Below are 21496 nucleotides of genomic sequence, written 5' to 3' on the forward strand. Positions count from 1 at the left end.
AAACCCAAATACCAATACTGACTTGAACAAGTTAAGCATGGTTTTCATGTGCTATGTGTAGTCTTGCGCAACAAACATTTATGTTTTAAGGTCATTCCAAGTCACATGAAACCACACTTTGTGAAACTTTTGAGTTTTTGATGACTCTATAAGTTTCTGTTTAAAGGACTAACACATTACATTATGATGACAGCCCTGGAATGCAAAATGGAGAAAATACAACAATATGTAACTCAGACTTGACAGTCTCAAGTTGTTTTCTTCAAAACATATGAAACAAAAATGTCTGCTAGTTTTATGCATCCATTGGGAAACTGTCATAAGGAGGTAAAAAAAATATACACAAGGAAAAGCCTACAGATTCCAATGAAGGAATACTGGGGATTTAGAGGACAATAACTGAAGAAAACATGTGAACGTACATGAAACTAAAAAAATAAACTCTTTATTATTATAAAAATCAATAAATGGTGGTTTACACCCCAAATTACAGCACTCCAGAGGTTAAGGCTAGCCAGTCTGAGTTTGAATCCAGCTTAGGCTACAGGGTGGTACCAGTCTTATAAAAACAGAAACTATTCACTCATCTCTGGAAAACAACAAAAGAGAAAATGGATATCTAAGCACTCGGTAAACTGTAAAAGGAGTACATATCTAAGCTTCTGTGTGGATGCATAATTTTTTACAAATCAAAACCCCAAATAACAGTCTATCATTTTTAAGGAAGAAAATTAGCCATAATCATACAAATGGCTTGTTGTATTTAAGCATACAAATCAGTAAACAGTGTTTAGAAAGGCCTTAGAGAAGTGATTTCCTCTTCAGTTAGTAGGTAAATAAATGTTGATAAGTTCAAAGGTTGAGGGAGTGAACTTCCTCTGACAACTAGTGCCATTTTCATATAAGCAGGATTTTAACACATATGGCTTTGAAGACATGAAGATTCCTAACATCTAGAAACTACTTATCATAAAGACGTTGTGAAGAGCTCACACAAAGAAAAAAAATAAACGCACAGTTCATTTAACTACAGAAGCAGGCTCTAAGTCAGATTCTAACTTATAGTGCAACTTTTCATAGGTTAAGAGAGACGTGTAAAAATGAGAAAATTAAGGACAAAAGGATAAAACTCTAATCATGTAAACTTAGAAGCTCCAAACACTATTTGCTTAGTGCCCATTTCCAGGAGTAGACTTTTTGTAAAGTCAGTATCAAGTCATTCTCAGACTGTGAATACTTTAGTATTGACAGTGTTTCTCTACATAACCCCAGGCTGGCTTCAACCATGGGTTTCTGCCTCAGCATTCGCAGGGCTAAGATTACAAACTTGAATCACCACAGTGCCCTTTTAATATTTTTTGAGACAGGGACTTTACAATCTAAACTGCCCCTGAACTCACTTAAATCCTCCTGCCTCATCCTCCCTAGCATTTGGATTACAGACATGTGCCATCACACTTGCGTCATAAGGAAGCTGGACAATATGAGGCAGACTGCCTATAGTTATGTAACCTGGTTAAGTCACTGAGGCTCTGTGGGCCTCTTTCCTCATCTGTAACGTCTCCAGAATAGCATTCATTTCTTCAGAACTATAGAAAGGGTCATGAGACTATTTACATGTAGTTCTCAACTCTAACTGCAACTTAAACTGCGAAATGACCAGAGCAATGTTGATGCCTGGGTCCCATGCCATAGGTTCAGACTGAATTATTCTAGGCTTGACCCTTGGCACCTGTATACTTTTAATCCTCTCCAGTAAACTCCAATGTATAGTCACTCCTGATAGGACCACAGGCCTGCAGCTATATCAGTGCTTCTCAAGGTATCTCAGAGGATGACCTGGGGATTCTGCCAAGATGCAGATCAGGATTCAAAGAGTATAGGGTCAGAGTCTGTCCCTCTAACATGGTCTTAGGCCATGTGGTGCTACACTGCCACTCTATAAATGGCCACAAAGTACAGAGTGATAGTCTTCTACTCTTCCCAAACAACTTTTACCACAACAATGACCTTAACTTTGGCAAACAACTCTCGATCCTTGCTCCCAGAACTGGAGTAGAACAGTATACCGAGCCAGGTGTGGCAGCGTACACTTCTAATCCCAGCACTCAGGAGACTGAGGCCGGCTTTGGCTACATAGTGAGCTCTTTCACAAACCAAAATCCCAAACAAAAATAACAGTAAGATTCTTTAAAAAATGAGCACAAAAGGGTTATGTTATACATGTAAAACACATGACCCTGAAGGGATTATATACAAATTACAGGCACACCCAGTTGTTATGGTACCACTGTTCCCCACATTCATTACAAATGACATAGGTTATTTGTTCATCTGGGTTTGAATTCTGCACCCAAACTGGAAGGAAAAGTGTTCCTCTGGCAATTACAGTGACCTTGCAGTTGTATTTCTCACAGCGCTTGCACTTTATTTTATCTGTCTGTGTGCCGTCAACCATGTGGGGAAGGTGATGTTCCCGGATGCTGGCTTCTGTGTAGAAAGCTCTCAACTGCTTCAGCTCCTCATTTGCCATGTCCAGGACAGTCATTTCAGCAAACACTCTTGTAGACATGGCTCCAGACAGCAGGCTTTGTTGTAAATGAGAATTCCTGGGGTTGTTCAAATTGGCAACTTTGCTTCGAATACAAGTTTTGTATTTTTTGATATTGCTTGAATAAAGGGTAAAAATGTGCTCTTCAATTTCTCTTGCAAATCTCTGCCACAAATGAGTTTTCATGTCATTTGTGGAAAAACTAGCTAACGCTGTGTAAAGAAGCTCTACACATTTAGATCTAAGAGACACTAGGGGATCTTGTAACACACTTGAGCTCTTGCTAGTAAATTCAGGGTCAACATCCCCCAAATATTCTTCATTAATTTCCATTTGAGTGGCGCTACTTTCAGACCCAACTGCTGCAGCGTGCTTTTCAGCATCTTGAGATGCCAGCCTAGAGAGAGAACTGCAGAGACCTGCTATCTCATCATGGCTAAAACCTGATGCCCCATCCTGGCTCACCTCCTGAAAAACTGCTGCATGTTTTTCTTCATTAACATTAGAAGGGAGTAATTTAAGGCTTTCCTTTGTTTTGAGGTGTGTACTCTTATAGAAAGTTCTCCACTTTGCCAGCAGACACTTGGCCTTCCTTTTCAAAGCCACGGAGGGGCAGCTTTTGAGGACTCTGTATACAGCTCTGACTAATTCTGTCTCCTGGAGATGCTCCTTAGACACATATATCATTTCAAGCTCAGTCAGATGTTTGCCAATATCCTCAAAATACCTTTTAGCCACCAGCTGCTCAATCAGGGAAGCCTTGGCAATGATACGTTTTTTGTCAGACATCTTCACAGCTGCAAAGAAAAAAAAAAGATGGTTCAATCTTTTTAAGTTTGCCTTTACTAGTTGCAGCTCTTGGAGTGTGAACTAGCACTTCTGCCAGTTATCCATGTGATGTTTTCTGAAAGAGTAATGTGATATAAATGGGTGTGGCAGATTAGATAATACAGCTATGTGAACTAGTCAACTTTCAAGACTTTTATTCTCAATAACAGAAGGAAAAAATGACTGCAAAGTTTCAGCAGAACATTCAAAGACTTGATAGAATATCAGCTATAACCTTTCCACCTCCACTGTACAAATCAGTATCTTTCTAGATTAAAATTATTCAGGAACCTAGCATGGTGGTGTACACCTGCAATTCCAGCACTTGGGATGGAGACTAAAAGAAGATGAGTTTAACACAATATTTAGATACAGAGAAAATTTGAGGTTAGCCTGGAATGCATGAGACCCTGTCTCAAAAAAAAATCACTTTATCTTGGGTGGAATCTGATAATCAGGTTGGGAATAAAATCATGTTCATGTAAGCAACCATAAGACTGCTAAGCAAACACTGCGCTATTTTCTCCTCATATTCAGTTATGAGATTGATATACCTAATGCGTTTATAATCTTTGTACTGATATTTTTCTGAATATAAAGAAGGAAATAAAACAGAAATGGGGATACTAATGTTGGAACCAATGTAAAGAAACAGATATTACAGGTTGGGAAGCAGGTCTGGTGAACTCTGAAAGTCAACAGGATACAATGTGCTGACATTTGAGCTGTTGGAAAAACAGGGTCACATCCAGATGACCCACTTATTCTTTATTTGGAAATACTTTTAAATTTAGAGAAAAGTTGTGAAAAATAAGAATACTGGTATTTCCTTTATGCAAATTCACATGCCATATAAATGCAGTTTAAAAATATCCCCTATTGTAGGGTCTTTTTTTAAGTTTGAAGAAAATTATTTTCTTTTTTTTATAATTTTACATGTATGGGTGTTTGCCTGCTTGCATGTATATCTGTGTATCATATACATGCCTTGTATCAGTGGAGGCCAAAAGAAAGTACAGATCCCCGTGGACTGGACTTTTAGATGGTTTTCCTTGCAGAGTTTGTCTTCATTAACTCCTATGTGTGTGCTTTCTTCTGTTAAAAGTCCTTCAGACATTCCCCTTAACTGACAGGATGGAGTTTAGACTGTACCCATGTGATGAATAGCACACCTCACCCTGGCCCTCTGCTTTGACTACTCTCAACCAGACAGGCATGGGCCCCACTTCTTTCTTTCTTTCTTTCTTTCTTTCTTTCTTTCTTTCTTTCTTTCTTTCTTTCTTTCCTCTCTCCCTCTCTCCCTCCCTCCCTCCCTCTCTCTCTCTCTCTCTTTTGGTTTTTTGAGACAGGGTTTCTCTGTGGCTTAGGAGCCTGTCCTGGAACTAGCTCTTGTAGACCAGGCTGGCCTCGAACTCACAGAGATCCGCCTGCCTCTGCCTCCCGAGTGCTGGGATTAAAGGCGTGCGCCACCATCACCTGGCCCAGGCATGGGCCTCATTTCACAGCTGTGCCTTTGCACAGCAGCTCCCTAAACCTGGTCTCATGCTACCACAGATGCTTCTTACCCCTACTGTGTTTTAGAAAACATCCAAAGAAATCAAACAAAAACTAAAGTAAACAATGCTAGGACCTCACCCCAGAATTGGAGTCTCTGGGGGTAGGACTTGGGCATTTGTTCAGTTCTCCAGTCAATTCTGATTTAAACCACACAGAAGAACTGACCCCTCCAACCCACTTCACCAATAGGCTGCCATTAGTTCCAAAAAGAGTTGTAGTCTTGCTCCTGGACTGAATACACAGAACCTCTCTAACTTCAGACTTTGTTACGTAAGTCCTATTATATAAGAAACCATTAAAAACACTGCTGTGTACAATTCAAATTAGAAGCTTTTATGATTGTAATGTTGAAATGTATACAATTCCTGATATCCTCGAATACTTACCTCTTAACAGTGGGAGGCAATGAACATTTACTGAGCAAGTCTATGACGCTATTCACGCTCAGGTTACCTCAATTTGCACAATAAGTCTGGGAGGCGAATTTCATCTAACAACAGAAAATCTGTGAAAAACACAAAATCACTACAATGTTTTCATGTTTACCATATTTAAGAACATTTTTGTCTACAGTTCCCACAAAGAAGTAGTACCTTTTTTATTACCTTGACCACAGCTGCCGAAGAGTTTAGGAGATTCTTTCTTCTGTTAAACAAGTGACAAAGTATCCAGGATGCTTCCTCTCCTCTCAGTGTGTGAGCTTCAATTCCAGTCACTGTATAGCAACTTGCTTGTACTCATGCACTGTATGTAAGTCCTGGAAGACAAAGTCCACCTCAATTCCTGTTCTTTAATAAAATTATTCAAAATTTTTCTATCATAAAACTAGAAAGGGGATAATGAGAAGAGGGCAGGGGAAATGAGGGTAAGGGATCCATTAGAGGGGGGGACACGGAGAGGGTAGTGGGTGATGGAGATAAATTAGAATAAAATATAGTGACTTCTACAAATAAAAATGGCATAGAAAACCTATTCTGAGCTGGATGGTGGTGCTGCACACCTTTAATCTCAGCACTTGGGAGGCAAAGGCAGGTGATCTCACTGAGTGCAAGGCCAGCCTGGTCTACAGTGGGAGTTCTAGGAAGGCCAAGGCTACTGAGAAACACTGTCTTGAAAAACCAAATCAAACCAAAACCAAAACAAACAACTCCCCCAAGATCCCAAACCAAACCAAACCAAACCAAACCAACAACAAAAAAACCCTACCATTCTGTATGGTAACAAAAAATTTTAAAATCTTAGATTTAAAAAGCCATTAAAAATGGTGTTCACTATGGGCTAATCAGGGAGGTCTTAGCAGTCTCTTGGATATGGATGCTGAAAAAAGTCTACTTCCTGGAAGTGAGGGAGTATTAACAAGTTGACTGATCATCTTGTACCTCTACTTCCTCATCTTCAAAATGGGGTGACTCTGACACCTTGGATTAGTATTCAAATTAAATGAGATAGTTCCTTTCGCTGGTAACCCCGCATCCCAAAGCCCCAGACAGGGTTTCTGTGTGTAGCACTTCTGGCTGTCCTGGAGCTAGCTCTGTAGACCAGGCTGGCCTCGAACTCACAGAGCTCTACCTGCCTCTGCCTCCCGAGTGCTGAGATTAAAGGTGTGGGCTACCACTGCATGGTTTAAATGAGATAGTTTTAATGAAGGGCTTAATCTTTATAAAGGGACTGATAATTATATGAATTTACAATAGAAAGTTTAAAAATTTGCCAGGGGTTGGCAAAAAGGCTCAGTGAGTGAAAGATCTTACCACCAAGCCTGACCATGTGTGTTCAATCCCTAGAACATAGCAGGGGAAGAGAAATGACAAGCTGTCCTCTGACTTCTACGTGGACAACATGATACCTATGCATTCACACACAGTAAATAAATGTACTTTTAAAATAAATAATTTTTCCAGGCATATTGGAACACACAATCCTAGCATTCAGGAGGCTAAGACAGGAGGGTTGTCAATTCCAGACATCATGAGTTTATAGTGAGATAAAAACCATTTTTTATAAATCTTTTTATTATGTATACAATATCCTGCCTGCATGTATGCTTGGATGCCAGAAAAAGGCACCATATCTCATTACAGATGGTTGTGAGCCACCATGAGGTTGCTGGGAATTGAACTCAGAACCTCTGGAAGAACAGCCAATGTTCTTAACCTCTGAGCCATCTCTCCAGCCCCCCTAAAAACCAGTTTTAAAAAGATTTAATATGTACCATACCAGGTGTTGTTCCAGGACAGGAGGTCAGCAAATACGCTCTGTAAAAGGACAGATAGGAAACACTTTAGACTTCTGGCGCAGGGACTTTTCAACTTGGCTACTTTTGTAGAAAGAACAACAGACAGCAAATACCGAATGGAGCTGGAGTAATGGCTAAGCAGGTGAGTGTGCTCTTGCAGAGGACCCGAGTTCAGTTTCTAGCACCTACACGTGACGACTCACGACTGCTTTTGTAAGCCCGGCTTCGGGAAGATCTGATGCCTCTGGTTCCCAGTGGCACTGGCACTCATGTGCACATACCCACACATCTATCTACATACAGTAGAACATAATACAATACGCGGCTGGGACTGGGGAAATGGCTCAGTTGGTAAACTGCTTGCTGTGCCATGGGGACCTGGGTCTGGATCCCCAGCATCCACACGAAGAGCCAGGCTCATGGTGCACACCTGCAATTCCAGCAATGGGAAGGGAGAGATACGTGACTCTTTGGAGTTCACTGGCCAGTCTAGCAGAACTGGTGAATTTCAGGTTCAGAGACAGCCTGTCTCAAAATCGTAAAAAATCAAGTGGGAGGGACAGTAATTGAGAAAGACATCTAAATTGAACTCTGGCTTCCAGGCAAGCATGGGGGAGGGGAAGGAGAGTTAGTGCTGAAGATGAGGCTAAGTTTGATGAGTGCTTACCTAGCAAGCACTGGGGTCAGAGTTTGCCCCTCAGCAGGACATACTGCCCTAAAGCCCTGTGGCGACTCATGCAGAGGCCAGTAAGGGCTACAAAGAGACCCTGTTTCAAAGCTGAAAATGGGCAGTCTGTATTTGGTCACAGGACATTGTTTGTTAATGCCTTTCTTAGAGCAATCCTGTCCCACAGAAAGATTTCAAGTCACAAAAATAACTTTTCAAAATGGATAACAATCGTGTTAGAAAACTGATGGAATTAATTATATTACTTGGCCCAGTATATCTAAAATATTTTTTTCCTTTAGAGAAATGTGATGCTAGGGATCAAACCCAAGGTCTTGTGCACACTAAAATGTGCTCTACCACTGAGCTACACCCAGGTCACACCCCAATACTGTCCTTTCAAAATCTGATATCAACAGGTGTTTTAATTTCTGTACGTGTGTTAATAATTCTCAAAAACTCTGATGTGCTTTACATTTATAACACATTCTAATTCAGATCATACAAATTTCTTGTCAGTTGGAGTTCAGTCCCAAACAAAAGATGCAAATAATAATGCTTATACATTTTTACTGTTAACGCTTGAGTGTGTATGCACGCATATATATATATGTATATATATATATACACATATACATATTCACGCGTGGACATATAAAAGATTTACAGTAAGAGTAGGGTCCCACAATGTGTTGCCTGAATGTAATTACACGCTTGGAAGTATTGAATTATTATGGGATGGGCATACACACATCGGCACTAAAATAGCCTAAACGCGAAGGAAAAAAACGCCAGGAATGCTCACAGTGAAAATTTCCAGAAGCTTAGGGAACAAACCAGCAGTAACTCATCCTTTAAGTCTTTAAATCTTTCTCTCCAGAGCGACAGAGAAAATCGAATCTTCTAGCACTAGGTTATACCTAACAGTAGAGCTTTCCAGAAAGGCCTTGGCCCTGAGGGAACAGAACGAGGGGGGAGGGGAGGGGGGGGGATCGCCGGCAGGGGCGTAGCTTTTTTTTTTTTTTTGACGCAGTCGCGGAAGAATCCAGGGCATGGGAGAGCAAGAGGACCCGGCCCGCCCAGAGAGACTCTGGTGGGTGGGGTTGAATACTAAACAAAGCATGAAGAAATCCACCCCCGGGGGACGTCCCTGAGACCTAAAGACGAGTAATGGCGTCCAAGCGACCTTAGCTAAAAGGGAGGAGGGAATTCAACCTTAGAGCCGCCCGGACACAGGGCGCGCCGGAGCGCCTCTGCGAGCGGGGATGGGCTTCCACTGGAAACCGGAGTTAGCCCTTCAGCGGGGGGCCGAGCTAACGGAAATGGCGGAAAGCCACTCTCCAAAAAGCGCGCTCGCCGCCCAAGCGTCCTCAGCACCGCCGGAAGTGCAGGAGCCGCCCTACCCCCGGCGCGGCCGCCTCCGGGGGGGTGGGGACTTCCGGGTCTCAGGGCCGGATGACGTAACCCCCACCAGCCCTAAACCTTCCCGCGCGGGAACGCGCCCATGGGACCCGCCGCTGACGCGCCTGGGAAATAGCGCCTGCGCAGAGCGATCCGGAGCGGTCCGGGGTGGGGGGGGGGAGGAGGGGCGGGCTCGTATCTGTGCCCCGAGGGAGGGGCTGAGGCCCGTAGTGAAGCTAACCCAGCTGCTGTTTTTCCTGTGGCAAGGTTTGCTGACGGCCCCTCCAATTTATTCTCTTTATTTTCTGTCAAAACAGTAAAACAAACGAACAAAACAAAAGCAGGCGGCCCGTGGTGATGGACGCCAGTAGGCAAATGCTGAAAAATAAACAATGGGACAGGAGGCCAGCCTGAGTCAAGCCCTTTAAAAAGGCTGGACGCGATACTCGCCTCCCTAAATAAATAAAAATAAAAACATCCACCAGAACAATAAAATAAATTAAGAATAGCGACCTGTAATAATATGCATTTTTTAAACAAAATAAAACTAACTCATCAATAGAAAATAAAAATGGTTGAACGTGATGGTCTATAATCCAAGCACTCCAGAGGGCCTAGCACAAAATGGAGTTTGTTTTGTCTCTTCATTAGGAGACTTTCCACAAGTTCAGGACTAGCCAGGGCTATATAGTAAAACCCTCTCTAAATAAATAAAAGGCAGCAATTAGTCTAACAAGCATTGCTCTGTTGCTTGCATCAGATGAAGGAACGAAAGTACTAAACATTCATTAGTCATGAGCAACCTGAATTCACCTGTGCACACTGTTAGCCTGCAAGGATTCATTCAAACCAGTGGTGATCAAACTAGAGAATGTGGCAGTCTCCTTTGTCAACCTCCAATTCCAAAACACTTTGGGGGAAAGATTTCTGGAAGCAAACTCTCCTGTTCTGTGCACTGGGTACCTTCGGAAAGCAGGGCGCTTCTGTGATGAATGGAATAGATTTTACCTCAGGAGAGGGAGGACAAGTGACTCACGCTGATCAGGAGAGGGGATACCTGATTATTTTTGTTTTGGACTATGTTAATATCAAGGTATGATTATAAAAGAATCTGGGTTTTGGTTTGGTTTAATACAGAATCTCGCTCTGTAGTCTAGCCTGGCTTAGAACTCACTATGTGGTTAAGTTTGGCCTCAAACTCAGGATAATCCTCTTGCTCTCCGGGTGCTGAGACGATGACGGTATGCCACTCTACCCAGTCTAGAAGTCTTGGTTGTTGCTATGGTCCATCACTCTAGGAAAATAGCCCCATTTGATGTGAAGCTCTCAGAAGTTATTTGTGTTCAACAAAACATCAAGGTCTTGGCTGTTGTTTTGACACACCTGGAAAAAGGGAGCTTCCGTTGAAGAACTGTCAGATTGGCCTGTGGATGCATCTGTGGGGCCTTTTCTCGGTTTCAATTGCTGTAGGAGGCCTCAGCCCATGGGGAAAAGGCAGTATTAGCCTTAGGCCTGGGCTGTGTGTGAAAGGGAGCTGATGTGAGCATGGGAGCAAGCCAGTAAGCAGCATTTCTCCATAGTTCCTGCTTCAAGTTCCTGCCCTGACTTCCTTCAACCACGGACTGTAACCTATAAGATGAACTAAATCCTTTCCTCCCCAAATTGGATTTGACCATTTAAAGGAAAACTATCTGTGTCTGGCTCAGGGTTCCTGGGACAAAGTTCTGAGCACGAAGGAGATTTATTTGCCCCAGAGGGACAGAGGCTAGGAATAAGGGACAAAGACAAGAGATAAGGACAAGGAAGAAGGGAAAGGGAACAAGGGAAAGGGGGTAAGGGTATTTGCCTCAAAGGACAAAGGACGGCCTCTGGACAGAGAGGAGACAGATGTGGCAAGTAGGCAAATGGCAGTTTATAAAGGTGAAGGGGGAAACCCCTGTTAGGATGAGGTGTTTAATTTTAAGTCTGCGTGTTAATTAGGTGAGCCATAGGGGGCTTTTGGTTGCTGGACTTCAATACTTTCATAGCTGGACAAGGAAGTAACCAAATAAGGGAACAGACCTTGGTGGCCAGCTTTAGGAATGCAGTTCTTTGTAAATTGGAAAGAAGGGCAAGGCCTGCCAGAACCACGCTCAACACGCTCAAGCTGGCCAGAGACCCTTCAGTCTTTGTGTTCATCACAGCAACAGAAACCAAAGTCGGATGTAAGCCAATAAGATTCTTGCTGAAGATCTGACAGCATGGGCTTGTAGGCAGAGGTGGGTAGTGTAGAATGGGGAACTGGGCCAAACACTGAGGGCGATTGGATATCGAGGGGCAGAGGCTGTGGGTCAATTCAAGTATCAGGACTCTGCTTAAGGCCTAGGAGAAGTTTTAGGAGCCTGACTTTGAGTCTGGTTTACAAAGAACCGTTATCACTCTTTTACTGTTGAAGGAAGTTCAATCCCCAGTACAGCATTAAAACCCCACACCAAACAGTTCTATTAAACTATCAAAAACTTCCCTGAAGAATTAGTGTAAAACCTAAAAGTTAGTTCAAAACCTGCCAGTAGTGCCTTCAGGGACATTACAACCAACTTCTTATGGCCCTGCTATACTGAGGAGAAAAAAAAAAGGCATTACTCAAAAATGTGAAAAACAAAGCCAGATATAACCCAGACTCTCCTCTGGTGTGAAGGGGGAAAAAAACACCTCAAAACTAAAACACAGTATATCACTTACAATGCCAGCTATAATTACCAGGAAGAGCTGCCATGGTCACTACAGTTGCCACCTGGGGCTATTATGATTTAGATACAACTAAAAAGTCAGTTCCTCAGTTATGCTGCCCCGATGCTAAGTTCTCAGCTACTATAGCTAATGGGTACTGTGATGTATATATAGCATAGGTAGACAACAGTCCATCACTGCAGAAAGTTCTGCTGAACAGTCCTGGCTTGGCTCATCTGGAATGACTCTTGAGATAGGGATTCTCTGAGTAGCTCTGACTGTCCTAGAACTCGCTCTGTAGACCAGGGTGGCCTCGAACTCACAGAGCTCTGCCTGCTTTTGCCTCCTGAGTGCTGGGATTAAAGGTGTGTGCCACCACTGCCTGGGAGGTCTTTGGTGTTTCTATTTGAAGGTTTATTTATTTTGATTTTCTGCATATCAGTGTTTTGCCTGGTTGTGGATTTGTATTTACATGAGTAGTTGCTACCCACAGAGGGCATCAGTCCCAGATTCCCTGGAACTGGAGTTGCAGATGGCTGGGCATTGGAATGGAGCCCTCTGCAAGAGCTGCAAGTGCTCTCAAGCAAGCGAGCCGTCTCTCCAGCCCTGGGTTTTTGGTTGAAGAATCATCTTTCAGTTGTTTCAATACTCTGAGATTCTTTTGGATAAATTTCATTCTGTGCCGTGGAAATTCCTTTTCAATTCAAATTAGGTCTCTGAGTGGCAATGTTGATTTCCTGAGCTCTCCTAGACAGCCCCTTCCTGTAAATTCCCAAGGAACGGAGGCAACGTTCCTTCCTAGGGCCTCTCCAGAGGCTAGTGCTACTCATTACTCAGGGAAAGGCTGCAGATGTTGTCCATGGAATGAAGTCAGAATAACGGCATCTTTGGGGGGTTCTAAGGTGCTGACTGACATTCATTTCCTGATTAAACACTAGGGCCAGACTTTGAGCTTAGCTGGGGATGTTTGTACAGGTCAGAGAACATAAAGGATTTTTTTTTAAAAAAAGAGCTATTCCCTTCAAATCTCAAGAGCTGCAGAATAGCAAGAAACCTTATAAAAAGGCAACGAGTAGAGAAACACAAACTTCATGATTAACTGCTGCAACAGATACCTCAGGCATACAGAGGTCAAAGGACACAGAAACAGTGACTCTTCCGGGAAGTTACTTTTCTGCAAGATCAGACTGTGGCTAGCTGGTGGGCCAGGCAGAGGCAGGTGGATCTGTGAGTTCAAGGATAACCTGGTCTACAGAGTGAGTTCCAGGACAGCCAGGACTACATAGAGAAACCCTGTCTTGGAAAACAAGAAACACGTGATTCTTACCTAGGAGTTGAGGAGTGGGGAAGTGGATCCTACATAGCCCTTTCTCCATGCTCAGGAGGGTAACTGGATTTCTGGCTATATTAAAATATACAATTTATATACAATTTAAAGTTCACAAATAACATTTATTTATTATTGTGTATGTGTGTGGAGGTCAGAAGAGGACAACTTGTGAGACTCAGTTCTCTCTATCATGTGAATTCCAGGAATCATACTGGTGGTCAGACTTGATGGCTAGCACCTTTACTGCCACCACCACCGTGTGTGTGTGTATGTGTGTGTGTGTGTGTTCACGTGTATATATAGCATAGGTTAAAGACTTTTCATCTTTTTGGTTTTTTTTTTTTTTTTGATGCAGGGTTTCTCTGTGTAGCCTGGCTGTCCTGGAACTCACTCTGTAGACCAGGCTGGCCTCAAATTCACAGAGATCCACCTGTCTCTGCCTCCCGAATGCTGGGATTAAAGGCTTGTGTCACCACACCTGTCTAAGACTTTTCACTTTTAAAAGCCGTGTTAAGTGATTATTTCATTGTTGTAAGCCCTTTATTTTGGAGGCAAGGTCTCACTCTGTAGCCCAGGCTGGCCTTGACTGCACAGTGATCCCCCTACCTCAGGCTCCTGAATGCTGTGTTTTTAGGGGTGCACCAGCAGTCCTGGTTTGATACAACCTTTCACATTGAATTGTCACCGAGTTGAGATTTCACTCTTCTCTTGTTGAGAAATAAATGCAGTAAAGTGGATACATCTTAAAGTTATATCTTGGTAAAATGGTGTCTTCTGGATGAAGATTTGCTCTCAGGTGCTTCCTGTTTTCCTTTCCCCCCAACCACAGGATGAGGGCTATCTGACCTCCGTCTCCATAGATCTGTTTTGTCTATCTTCACCTTATCAAAAGACAGGCTTACCGGGCTGGGAAGGTGAGTCAGTGGGCAAAGTGCTTCTTGTACAAGTGTGAAGACCTGCGTTCCTGTCCTCAGCACCTCTGTAAAAGCTAGGCATAGTGCCACAAAAACTGTCACCTCGATGCTGGAGGCGGGGCCTTGCCTAGTCACTGAGCTCCCCGTTTAGTGAGTGACCCTGTCTCCAAAAGTAAGGTGGAAGGGCCGGAGAGATGACTCAGTGATGGCAGCGAACCCAGGTTCATTTCCCTGTTGTTTGGGAAGTTTGGAACTTTCAGAGTGTGAGCCTTGCTAGAGGAGGTAGGTTACTGGGGGAGGGTTTTAAGGGCTTATAGACTCTGTCCTACTTGCAGTTGGCATTATCTCCTTCCCACGTGTGCTTTAGGTGTGATCTCTCTGCTTCCTGCTCCCGCTGCCATGCCTTCCCTGCCATTGTGGATGGCTACTCTTCTGCGGTCATAAACCCAAATAAAGCTTCCTTAGGATGAGTTTGGTTATGGTAGCTGATTACAGCAACCGAAAAGTAACTGGTAAACTTTCAGAGCTCCTGGAGGTCAGGCTGAGCCTCAAACCAATGAAAATTACAATCTCTCGGTCAAAACCTAGTCATTACCATGTTTAAACAGTTCTACTGGACATGCAAGATTGAATACCACTAGCTTCATTTGTTGTGATTCTGCCCTTAACTTCACCCCAAAGTCTTTCAAGAAGCACTGATTTTTTTTTGGGGGGGGGAGCCTGGAGAGATAGCTCAGTAGCTAAGAGCATTCATTGCTCTTGCAGAGGCCCTGGGTTTAGATCCCAGCATTCACATGGTAGCTTGCAACCATCCTTAACTCAAGTTCCGGATGACCTGCCACTGTGGGCGCCAGGCATGCGCAGGGTGTGCGTACATAACAAGCAGGCAAAACATTCATAGACATAAACTTTAAAAAGAAAACCACTGTTGTAAAACATTAAGAGTTGAAAGGAAATGCACAAATCCCTTAGAGCACAAAACATAGCATACATTCTTCTTGATACTGAGTTAAGATAAACCTAGAGATTCCCAAAGCCTCACCCCCACTCCGGCAACCCCCTTTGGGATTTCATTAAGAAGCCAGTTCACCCCTGGAAATAACTCACTAAAAGCACCCTTGGTGTGACCCCTCCCCTAATTGAGCTCTGGAGGTTCTCTTTACTCCAGAAGACCTTTCCCTCAACCAGAAGCTCCCAGCTCCACCCCTACAAATGCAAAGTAGAACAGAGGTAGGTGGGAGGCGCCCCGAACTGGAGAACAGGAGCCAACTCTGGCCCAGCGGGATTCCAGCATGCTTCTCCACGGGATAATGACAGGGGACTAGAAATCAGGTGCGGCTTGCTGTTTCTCCAACTGTAAGTTTCCTAACAAACTTGACTTAAGCTGCCTAGGTGTTAGGGGTGTGCAAGCCACTTTCTATCACAGGACAATTTACAGTGAGAAACCTGGAGGGGAGCTATTCAGAAAGAGGACCGAGTGAGTTCAAGATCAGCCTAGTTAACATAGTGAGACCTTACATTCAATTTTTCAAAATGAGGTTAAAAAAGAGGGCATGATATATGGTGACATGCACGAGACCCTAACCAATCCCTAGTCAATCACAAAATTTAATAAATACAAGAACAAAGACCCAGTTTTGGTTTTGGAATGTCCAGCTGGAGAGATGACTCAGCATGTAAAGGCCCTTGCTGCCAAGCCTGGCAGTCTGAGTTTGGTCCCTGGAGCTGACATAAAGGTGGAAGGAGAGAACCTACCCCACAGAGGTGTTGGTCTCTGGCCTCCACGCGGTCGTCATGTCTGTTGTCAATTGTTTGGGCTGGTATATCGCCTGGAATGGATAAGCCCGCAAGTCCAGCATTTGCATGATGGGATCTAGGTGGTGGACTTTGATGGGGCAGACCCAGCTTTAAGTTTACATTGTAAACGGCTGGTCAGGGTATCTGATTATCTAGGTAAAGAGCTCCTGACCTCAGCCTCCTTTGTGACCTTTCTTTCTTTGAAACAGGATCTCTTTAAATTTTTTCTTTCTTTTTCTTTTTTCTTTCATTCATTCATTCATTCATTCTTTCTTTCTTTTTTTTTTTTTTTTTTTTTTTGGTTTTTCGAGACAGGGTTTCTCTGTAGCTTTGGAGCCTGTCCTGGAACTAGCTCTTGTAGACCAGGCTGGCCTTGAACTCACAAAGATCCGCCTGCCTCTGCCTATTAAAACTGGATCTCATGTAGCCCAGGCTGGCCTGAACTTCACGTGTAGCCAAGGGTGGCCTGGAATTTTTTTTTTTTTAATTTTTCTTCCTGTAACCCCTGAGTAGCTGGGATTACAGATATGTACAACCACCACCACTACACACACACACACACACACACACACAAAAAATTAAGTACATTTTAAAAGCATTTCTACTCTCATCTAACATTAGTACTTAAATCACTCATTTTGTTCAAAGGTCTGACCTTCCCTCTGGCCAGCAAAGAGAGAAGAGAGACCTGTGAATCAGTTTCTTCAGTGCCTTCATTTTACCCAGGCCCTTCCATTCTTTCTCTTTTGTTCTCCTTAAGATCAGTGTGGGCGGAGAGGAGGAGGAGAGAGGGTACCATTTCTTATTTGATTAGGGTGTGTGCTTGAATGAAAGCACCACCCCACAAAGATAGCTGTGTCTGCTTCATAACCCTGGAAACCATGCATGGGACCTTATTTGGGAAAATGTCCTTGTACTTAAGCTACCATAGATTGATGGCAGCCGAATAAGCAAAGAAATGATGAAGGAGCCATAGATCTGGCTTCAGGCATAATCATCAGAGGAAAATTCAAGAGCACATTTCCCCCCACAATTTTGTTGCTAGACATTATTCAAAGTACCCAAAATTGTCAAGAAAATTAATCAAAACTCTGTTTCATCAGAAAGATGTAGGAAAAAGTACAAGAAGAAATGAGGCAAGGAGATGCTATTTCACTTAAATACCTCCTCTTGTCTGGTCCGTTGACTGTCCCGTTGCTATTTAGAAATCTGAGCTGAGGCCCAGCATCTGGGATTTGATTCAGTCCGTGTGGCTGGTTTCCAGGACTACAGAAGGCAGCCAGCAATCCTGATCCCGAGGTGTGGTCTGCTTCACGGAATGGCTCACTTACTTTGGTCTCTGGGCTCTCCTTTTAAAGGGAGGTTGTTTTGTAACAGCTCCTTCAAAGAGCGAGGCAAGAGTGTTGACCCTCAGGGCAAGGGGCTGTGCTTCCTTATCTGAATATCTTTCTTTTTTTTTTTTAACCATGTAACCTCATGGTACTTTCTCCCAGACTGATAACTGTATGTTTCACCCATAGCCCTCACCGCATGCCTGGAGCCAGGCAGTCCCTTCATCAGGAAGAAAAAAAAAGATAAAGAATGGCTGTGTTCACTGCAGTCTTTTGTGGAGACACGTTTGGCCAGAAGTGTACTGTTCTGATTCATGGTGTATGAGAGAAGCGCTTCTTGGCTCGCCCTCATTTTCTCCGCAGTAAACTAATGCACAGTAACGGCACTGTTTGGCTTGTGTGATAGCACTTATGGTTGCTGCTTTTCATTTGAAAGCAGACTCAAAGGCCACCTGGTTTCTTGTTGCTGAAGAGAATGGAGGGTGGCATCTCCTTTGTCGTGAGGCAATCACTCAGCCTGGTATTCTGGCTAGAATGGACAAGGTCTCAATTCCAGCTTTTGCATGATGGGATCTAGGTGGTAGACTTTGATGGGACAGAGCCAGCTTGCCCACTTTGTAAATGGCTTCTCGGGTGGTTGTTTACCCTAGGCAGGAGTAGCTCCCTGACCGCAGCACCTTCTGTGACTTTTCTTTTTCTTTTTGAAACAGGATCTCAAGTAGCCCAGGCTGGCCTTGAACTCCATACATAGCCGAGGATAACCTTGAATTTCTTATTCTCTTTTTTCCACCACCCAAGTGCTGTGATTACAGGCATGCACTGCCATGTCCAGTTGATATGGCACTGGAGCTTGAACAAAGAGTTTCTTGTATGCTAGGTAAGGATTCTATGACCGAGCACCAGCCGCCCCCAGCCCCCTTGGAGGATTTTGACTTTTGAGCCGTGGAGGTTACATTACTGTGGGGCAAAGATGACATCCTTAGCACACCATTCCTACAACGGCTCATTGTACTGCTTCTCCCACTGCAGTTCACTTCCAAGGCTCTATCTAAACACACATACGCACACACGCGCGCGCGCATGCGCGCGCACACGCACGCATGTACGCATGCACGCACGCACGAACGCACTACTGTCCTTGCTGTAAGTTCCTTGGGGTCTGTTTCTGTTGCTCGCTACCAGTCCACACTGACACAGCCATTTTGTGTGGCTCTGGGATTCCAGGACAAGAAGATACTGACATTTACCACGGAGCAGAAATTTCCCTTTGGATTAAGGCATCGGATGCTACTTGTATGAAATATTACTCAAGAGGAATTACACTTGAAGCTCTTCTTCACTTGTCAGAGACCAGTCAAATGAGACATGGAACAAGTAAGCCATTAGTAAGGCTGAACTGAGAGAGAATGAGAGATCTGTAAGACTGGGTTAGAAGGGGGTTGGTACCCAGAGAGAAGCAAAAGTTCACGAAAGGGAAGGGGAGGATGTGGAGAGAGAGTTGCATGCAGATGCCTGTCTGATGGCGTCTGCCTGGTGGTCGTCATGCTAGGACAGCAACTGCCACCAGGGGGTGCGGCAGTGAAATCTTCTGAGAGAAGATTGCAAATGGTGCAGGATGCAGAGTCCTGCTCTCAGCAGGAGAACGGTGTGACTATGACTGAGACTCATCTTGGGAGAGAAAACACCTTTTTCTCTTTCTTTCTTTTATCTCCCCCCCTCTCACTTTACCTCTTGGCTTTTTTTTTTTTTTTTTTTTTTTGACAGGGACTCTCTGTGTAGTCCTAACTGCCTTGGAATTCACTATGTGACCAGGCTGGCTGTAAATTTACTTGTCTTTAATCCCTGCCTCTGCTGGGATTAAAGGCATAGACTGGTTCCCTTTTAACTTTTTGAGACAGTGTCATGTAGCTCAGGCTGGCCTTGAATTTGCTAGGTAGCGAGACTAACTTTGAACTTCTGATCATCCTGCCTCAGTCCCTTGTGTGTTTACAGGAAATTTTAGAAGGAAAAAACAGAATACAAAAGGGACTCTAAACACTTCCCAGCAAGACCAATAGATAGGGAGCAGATGAGAGCTCTAGATTCGTATCAGTGGGATTATTTCCCTGGGCCTCAGTTCCTCTTGGTACTACACTGGCATTCCCGACTAGTAGCCAGATGATGTCCAGGGCCCACTGTTGGGGGACCTGGGGAGACATTCCCAATGTAAATCTTTGGTTGCTGGATTATATATGAATCTGCGTGTAACTGGAGTCGCAATCTGCCTGGCGTTGAAATGTGGATTCACTTCAGGTATTTCAATCATGAAGCAAAATTTCACATACATGACATTTTGACAGGGGTGAGGTAGGGTTGGGAGCAGAAAACTTTCGGTTTCTAAAAGCAATTTCTACTGATGTATTACACACATAGAAAAGTCAATGCATGAGCCATTACGTGAACTGTTCAATACTTTTCACATACTGAACATGCCCACTCAGAAGCAGAAATCACTTATACATGCACAAATATAGAAACATACATACATACTTTCCACACACCCCTCAAACACTAGAGTTACTTGTTGAAATTCTTCAAGTTTCCCTGGTGGTCCCTTCCAGCACCTCCCCACAATGGTAAACCCCAATTCCTCTTCCATTAATTAATTTTGCCTGGCTTTGACCCAGCTGTAGGCAGGCAGTAGACTCTGGGAGCAGCCAGTCCCAAGGCAGAGACAGCTGCAGGTCCGAGAGTAGTGGCCTGGAGGCCACCCAAGCAGGCGGGAGTGAGCCTGGCATTCTGGAGTTGCTAGCGGGAAGTGCTAGCGTTCTTGTGCCCAACCAAGGAGGAGCTGGGGAGGGGGCGGGTGTGGACATGCAGCAGGTAAAAGGCACATAGACACAGTAGGCAGGTGTAGAACTAGACACTTATTACTTAGAGGAGAGAGGGGGGGATATGGGGAGGGGGAGAGAGAGAAGAGAAAGGAGAGAGAGTGAGGGACAGAGAGACAAGAGAGACAGGCGTGCCCATGCCAAGGGACAGGAAAGGAGAGATTCAAGATGGCGGTGAGAGGGGTCCAGGTGGCTGGGAGTGGGCGTGGCTTGTCCCTTAAAGGACCAGAAGAATAACACCTTCTACAACTTATAAAGCATAGAACACACTTTCTGACTGCACTGGATGTGTGCTGCCTTTTGAAATTTATTTTTATTTTATTACTACTGTTTTTGAGGCAGGGTCTCATTATAGAGCCCTGGCTAGCCTGGAACACGTCACGTATTCTACCTAGCTGGCCTTGTACTTGGAGATCCTCCTGCCTCTGCCACCCGAGTGTTGGGATTTAAAGTGTGACATGACATGCAGTTGGGTGCTCCGTTTTAAAGGTCTACCTGTGTTGCTGTCAGCAGCATTGCACTCGCTGTTCGTTCTCATTGCTTCATAGCATTTCATGAGATGACTACAGCAGTTTATCCATTCTGCTCATGATGGGCATTCTGGCTGCGCATGCTGTCCACTGGGGCTATGACCAGCCGGTGCTGCTGCTATGCATTCTTACTGTGATAGAATTCAGATTTGTTAATACTGTTTGGTGGGGGGGGGGCATAAGCGGTGCATAAATACAAGTTCACAGTGCCAAATTAGTATGGCCTTTGTTCCAGAAAAAGGCGAATTCAAATGAGGTTTGAGCCACTCGGTCAGTGAAATCAGTATGCAGGCTCTCCAAAAATGTTGCGGAGATGGAAGAAGTAACTATTTCTTCCTTGGTCATATTTAATCCAGGACCCTTCATGCTGTGGGACATGAACCCAGAGTAGGAGATTCTATGACAAATGGAGAAAACATTAGCCTAGAAATGGAAAAGAAATCCTTATATGATGCTCCCAAATTGGCTAAAGGTATATTCATGAGAGAATTATTTTTCTTTGACTTTTCACTTGTAACTTTGCTATCTTTTGTCATGCCCTTACTGTTTTTTTTAGTTTTTTGTTCTTTTTATTGATATATATTGAGCTCTACATTTTTCTCTGCTCCCCTCCCTGCCTTTCCCCTCCCCACTTCAACCCTCCCCCAAGGTCCCCATGCTCCCAGTTTATTCAGGAGACATTGTCTTTTTCTACTTTCTACTTCCTGTGTAGATTAGATCTATGTAAGTTTCTCTTAGTGTTCATATTGTTGTCTAAGTTCTCTGGAATTGTGGT

General features: G+C 43.9%; 1 protein-coding gene across 4 annotated transcripts; it reads right to left on the minus strand.

The window, feature by feature from the left end:
- Tceanc (transcription elongation factor A N-terminal and central domain containing) lies at nucleotides 1–16041 on the minus strand. 4 transcript variants are annotated; one of them, XM_038315959.1, is made up of 5 exons: nucleotides 15949–16041; nucleotides 7154–7191; nucleotides 5542–5693; nucleotides 5323–5441; nucleotides 1–3348 (listed from the first exon to the last, which is right to left on the minus strand). In XM_038315959.1, the coding sequence occupies exon 5, from the start codon at nucleotides 3338–3340 to the stop codon at nucleotides 2261–2263; it is 1080 nt and encodes a 359-aa protein (XP_038171887.1). In that variant the 5' UTR covers nucleotides 3341–3348; nucleotides 5323–5441; nucleotides 5542–5693; nucleotides 7154–7191; nucleotides 15949–16041; the 3' UTR covers nucleotides 1–2260. The 4 variants fall into 4 exon arrangements, with proteins under 4 accessions (XP_038171887.1, XP_038171885.1, XP_038171889.1 ...); XM_038315957.1 differs by lacking the exon at nucleotides 15949–16041 and adding an exon at nucleotides 9055–9208; XM_038315961.1 differs by lacking the exon at nucleotides 15949–16041 and adding an exon at nucleotides 9055–9208 and having other exon boundaries at nucleotides 5530–5693.
- Nucleotides 16042–21496: the final 5455 nt, after the last annotated feature.

This window comes from Arvicola amphibius, chromosome X (assembly GCF_903992535.2).
Source record: "Arvicola amphibius chromosome X, mArvAmp1.2, whole genome shotgun sequence".
NCBI lineage: Eukaryota > Metazoa > Chordata > Mammalia > Rodentia > Cricetidae > Arvicola > Arvicola amphibius.

What these genes read in the sequence shown, in the direction of transcription:
- Tceanc (XM_038315959.1), bottom strand. Translation starts at nt 3,340, where the DNA reads ATGTCTGACAAAAAACGTATCATTGCCAAGGCTTCCCTGATTGAGCAG.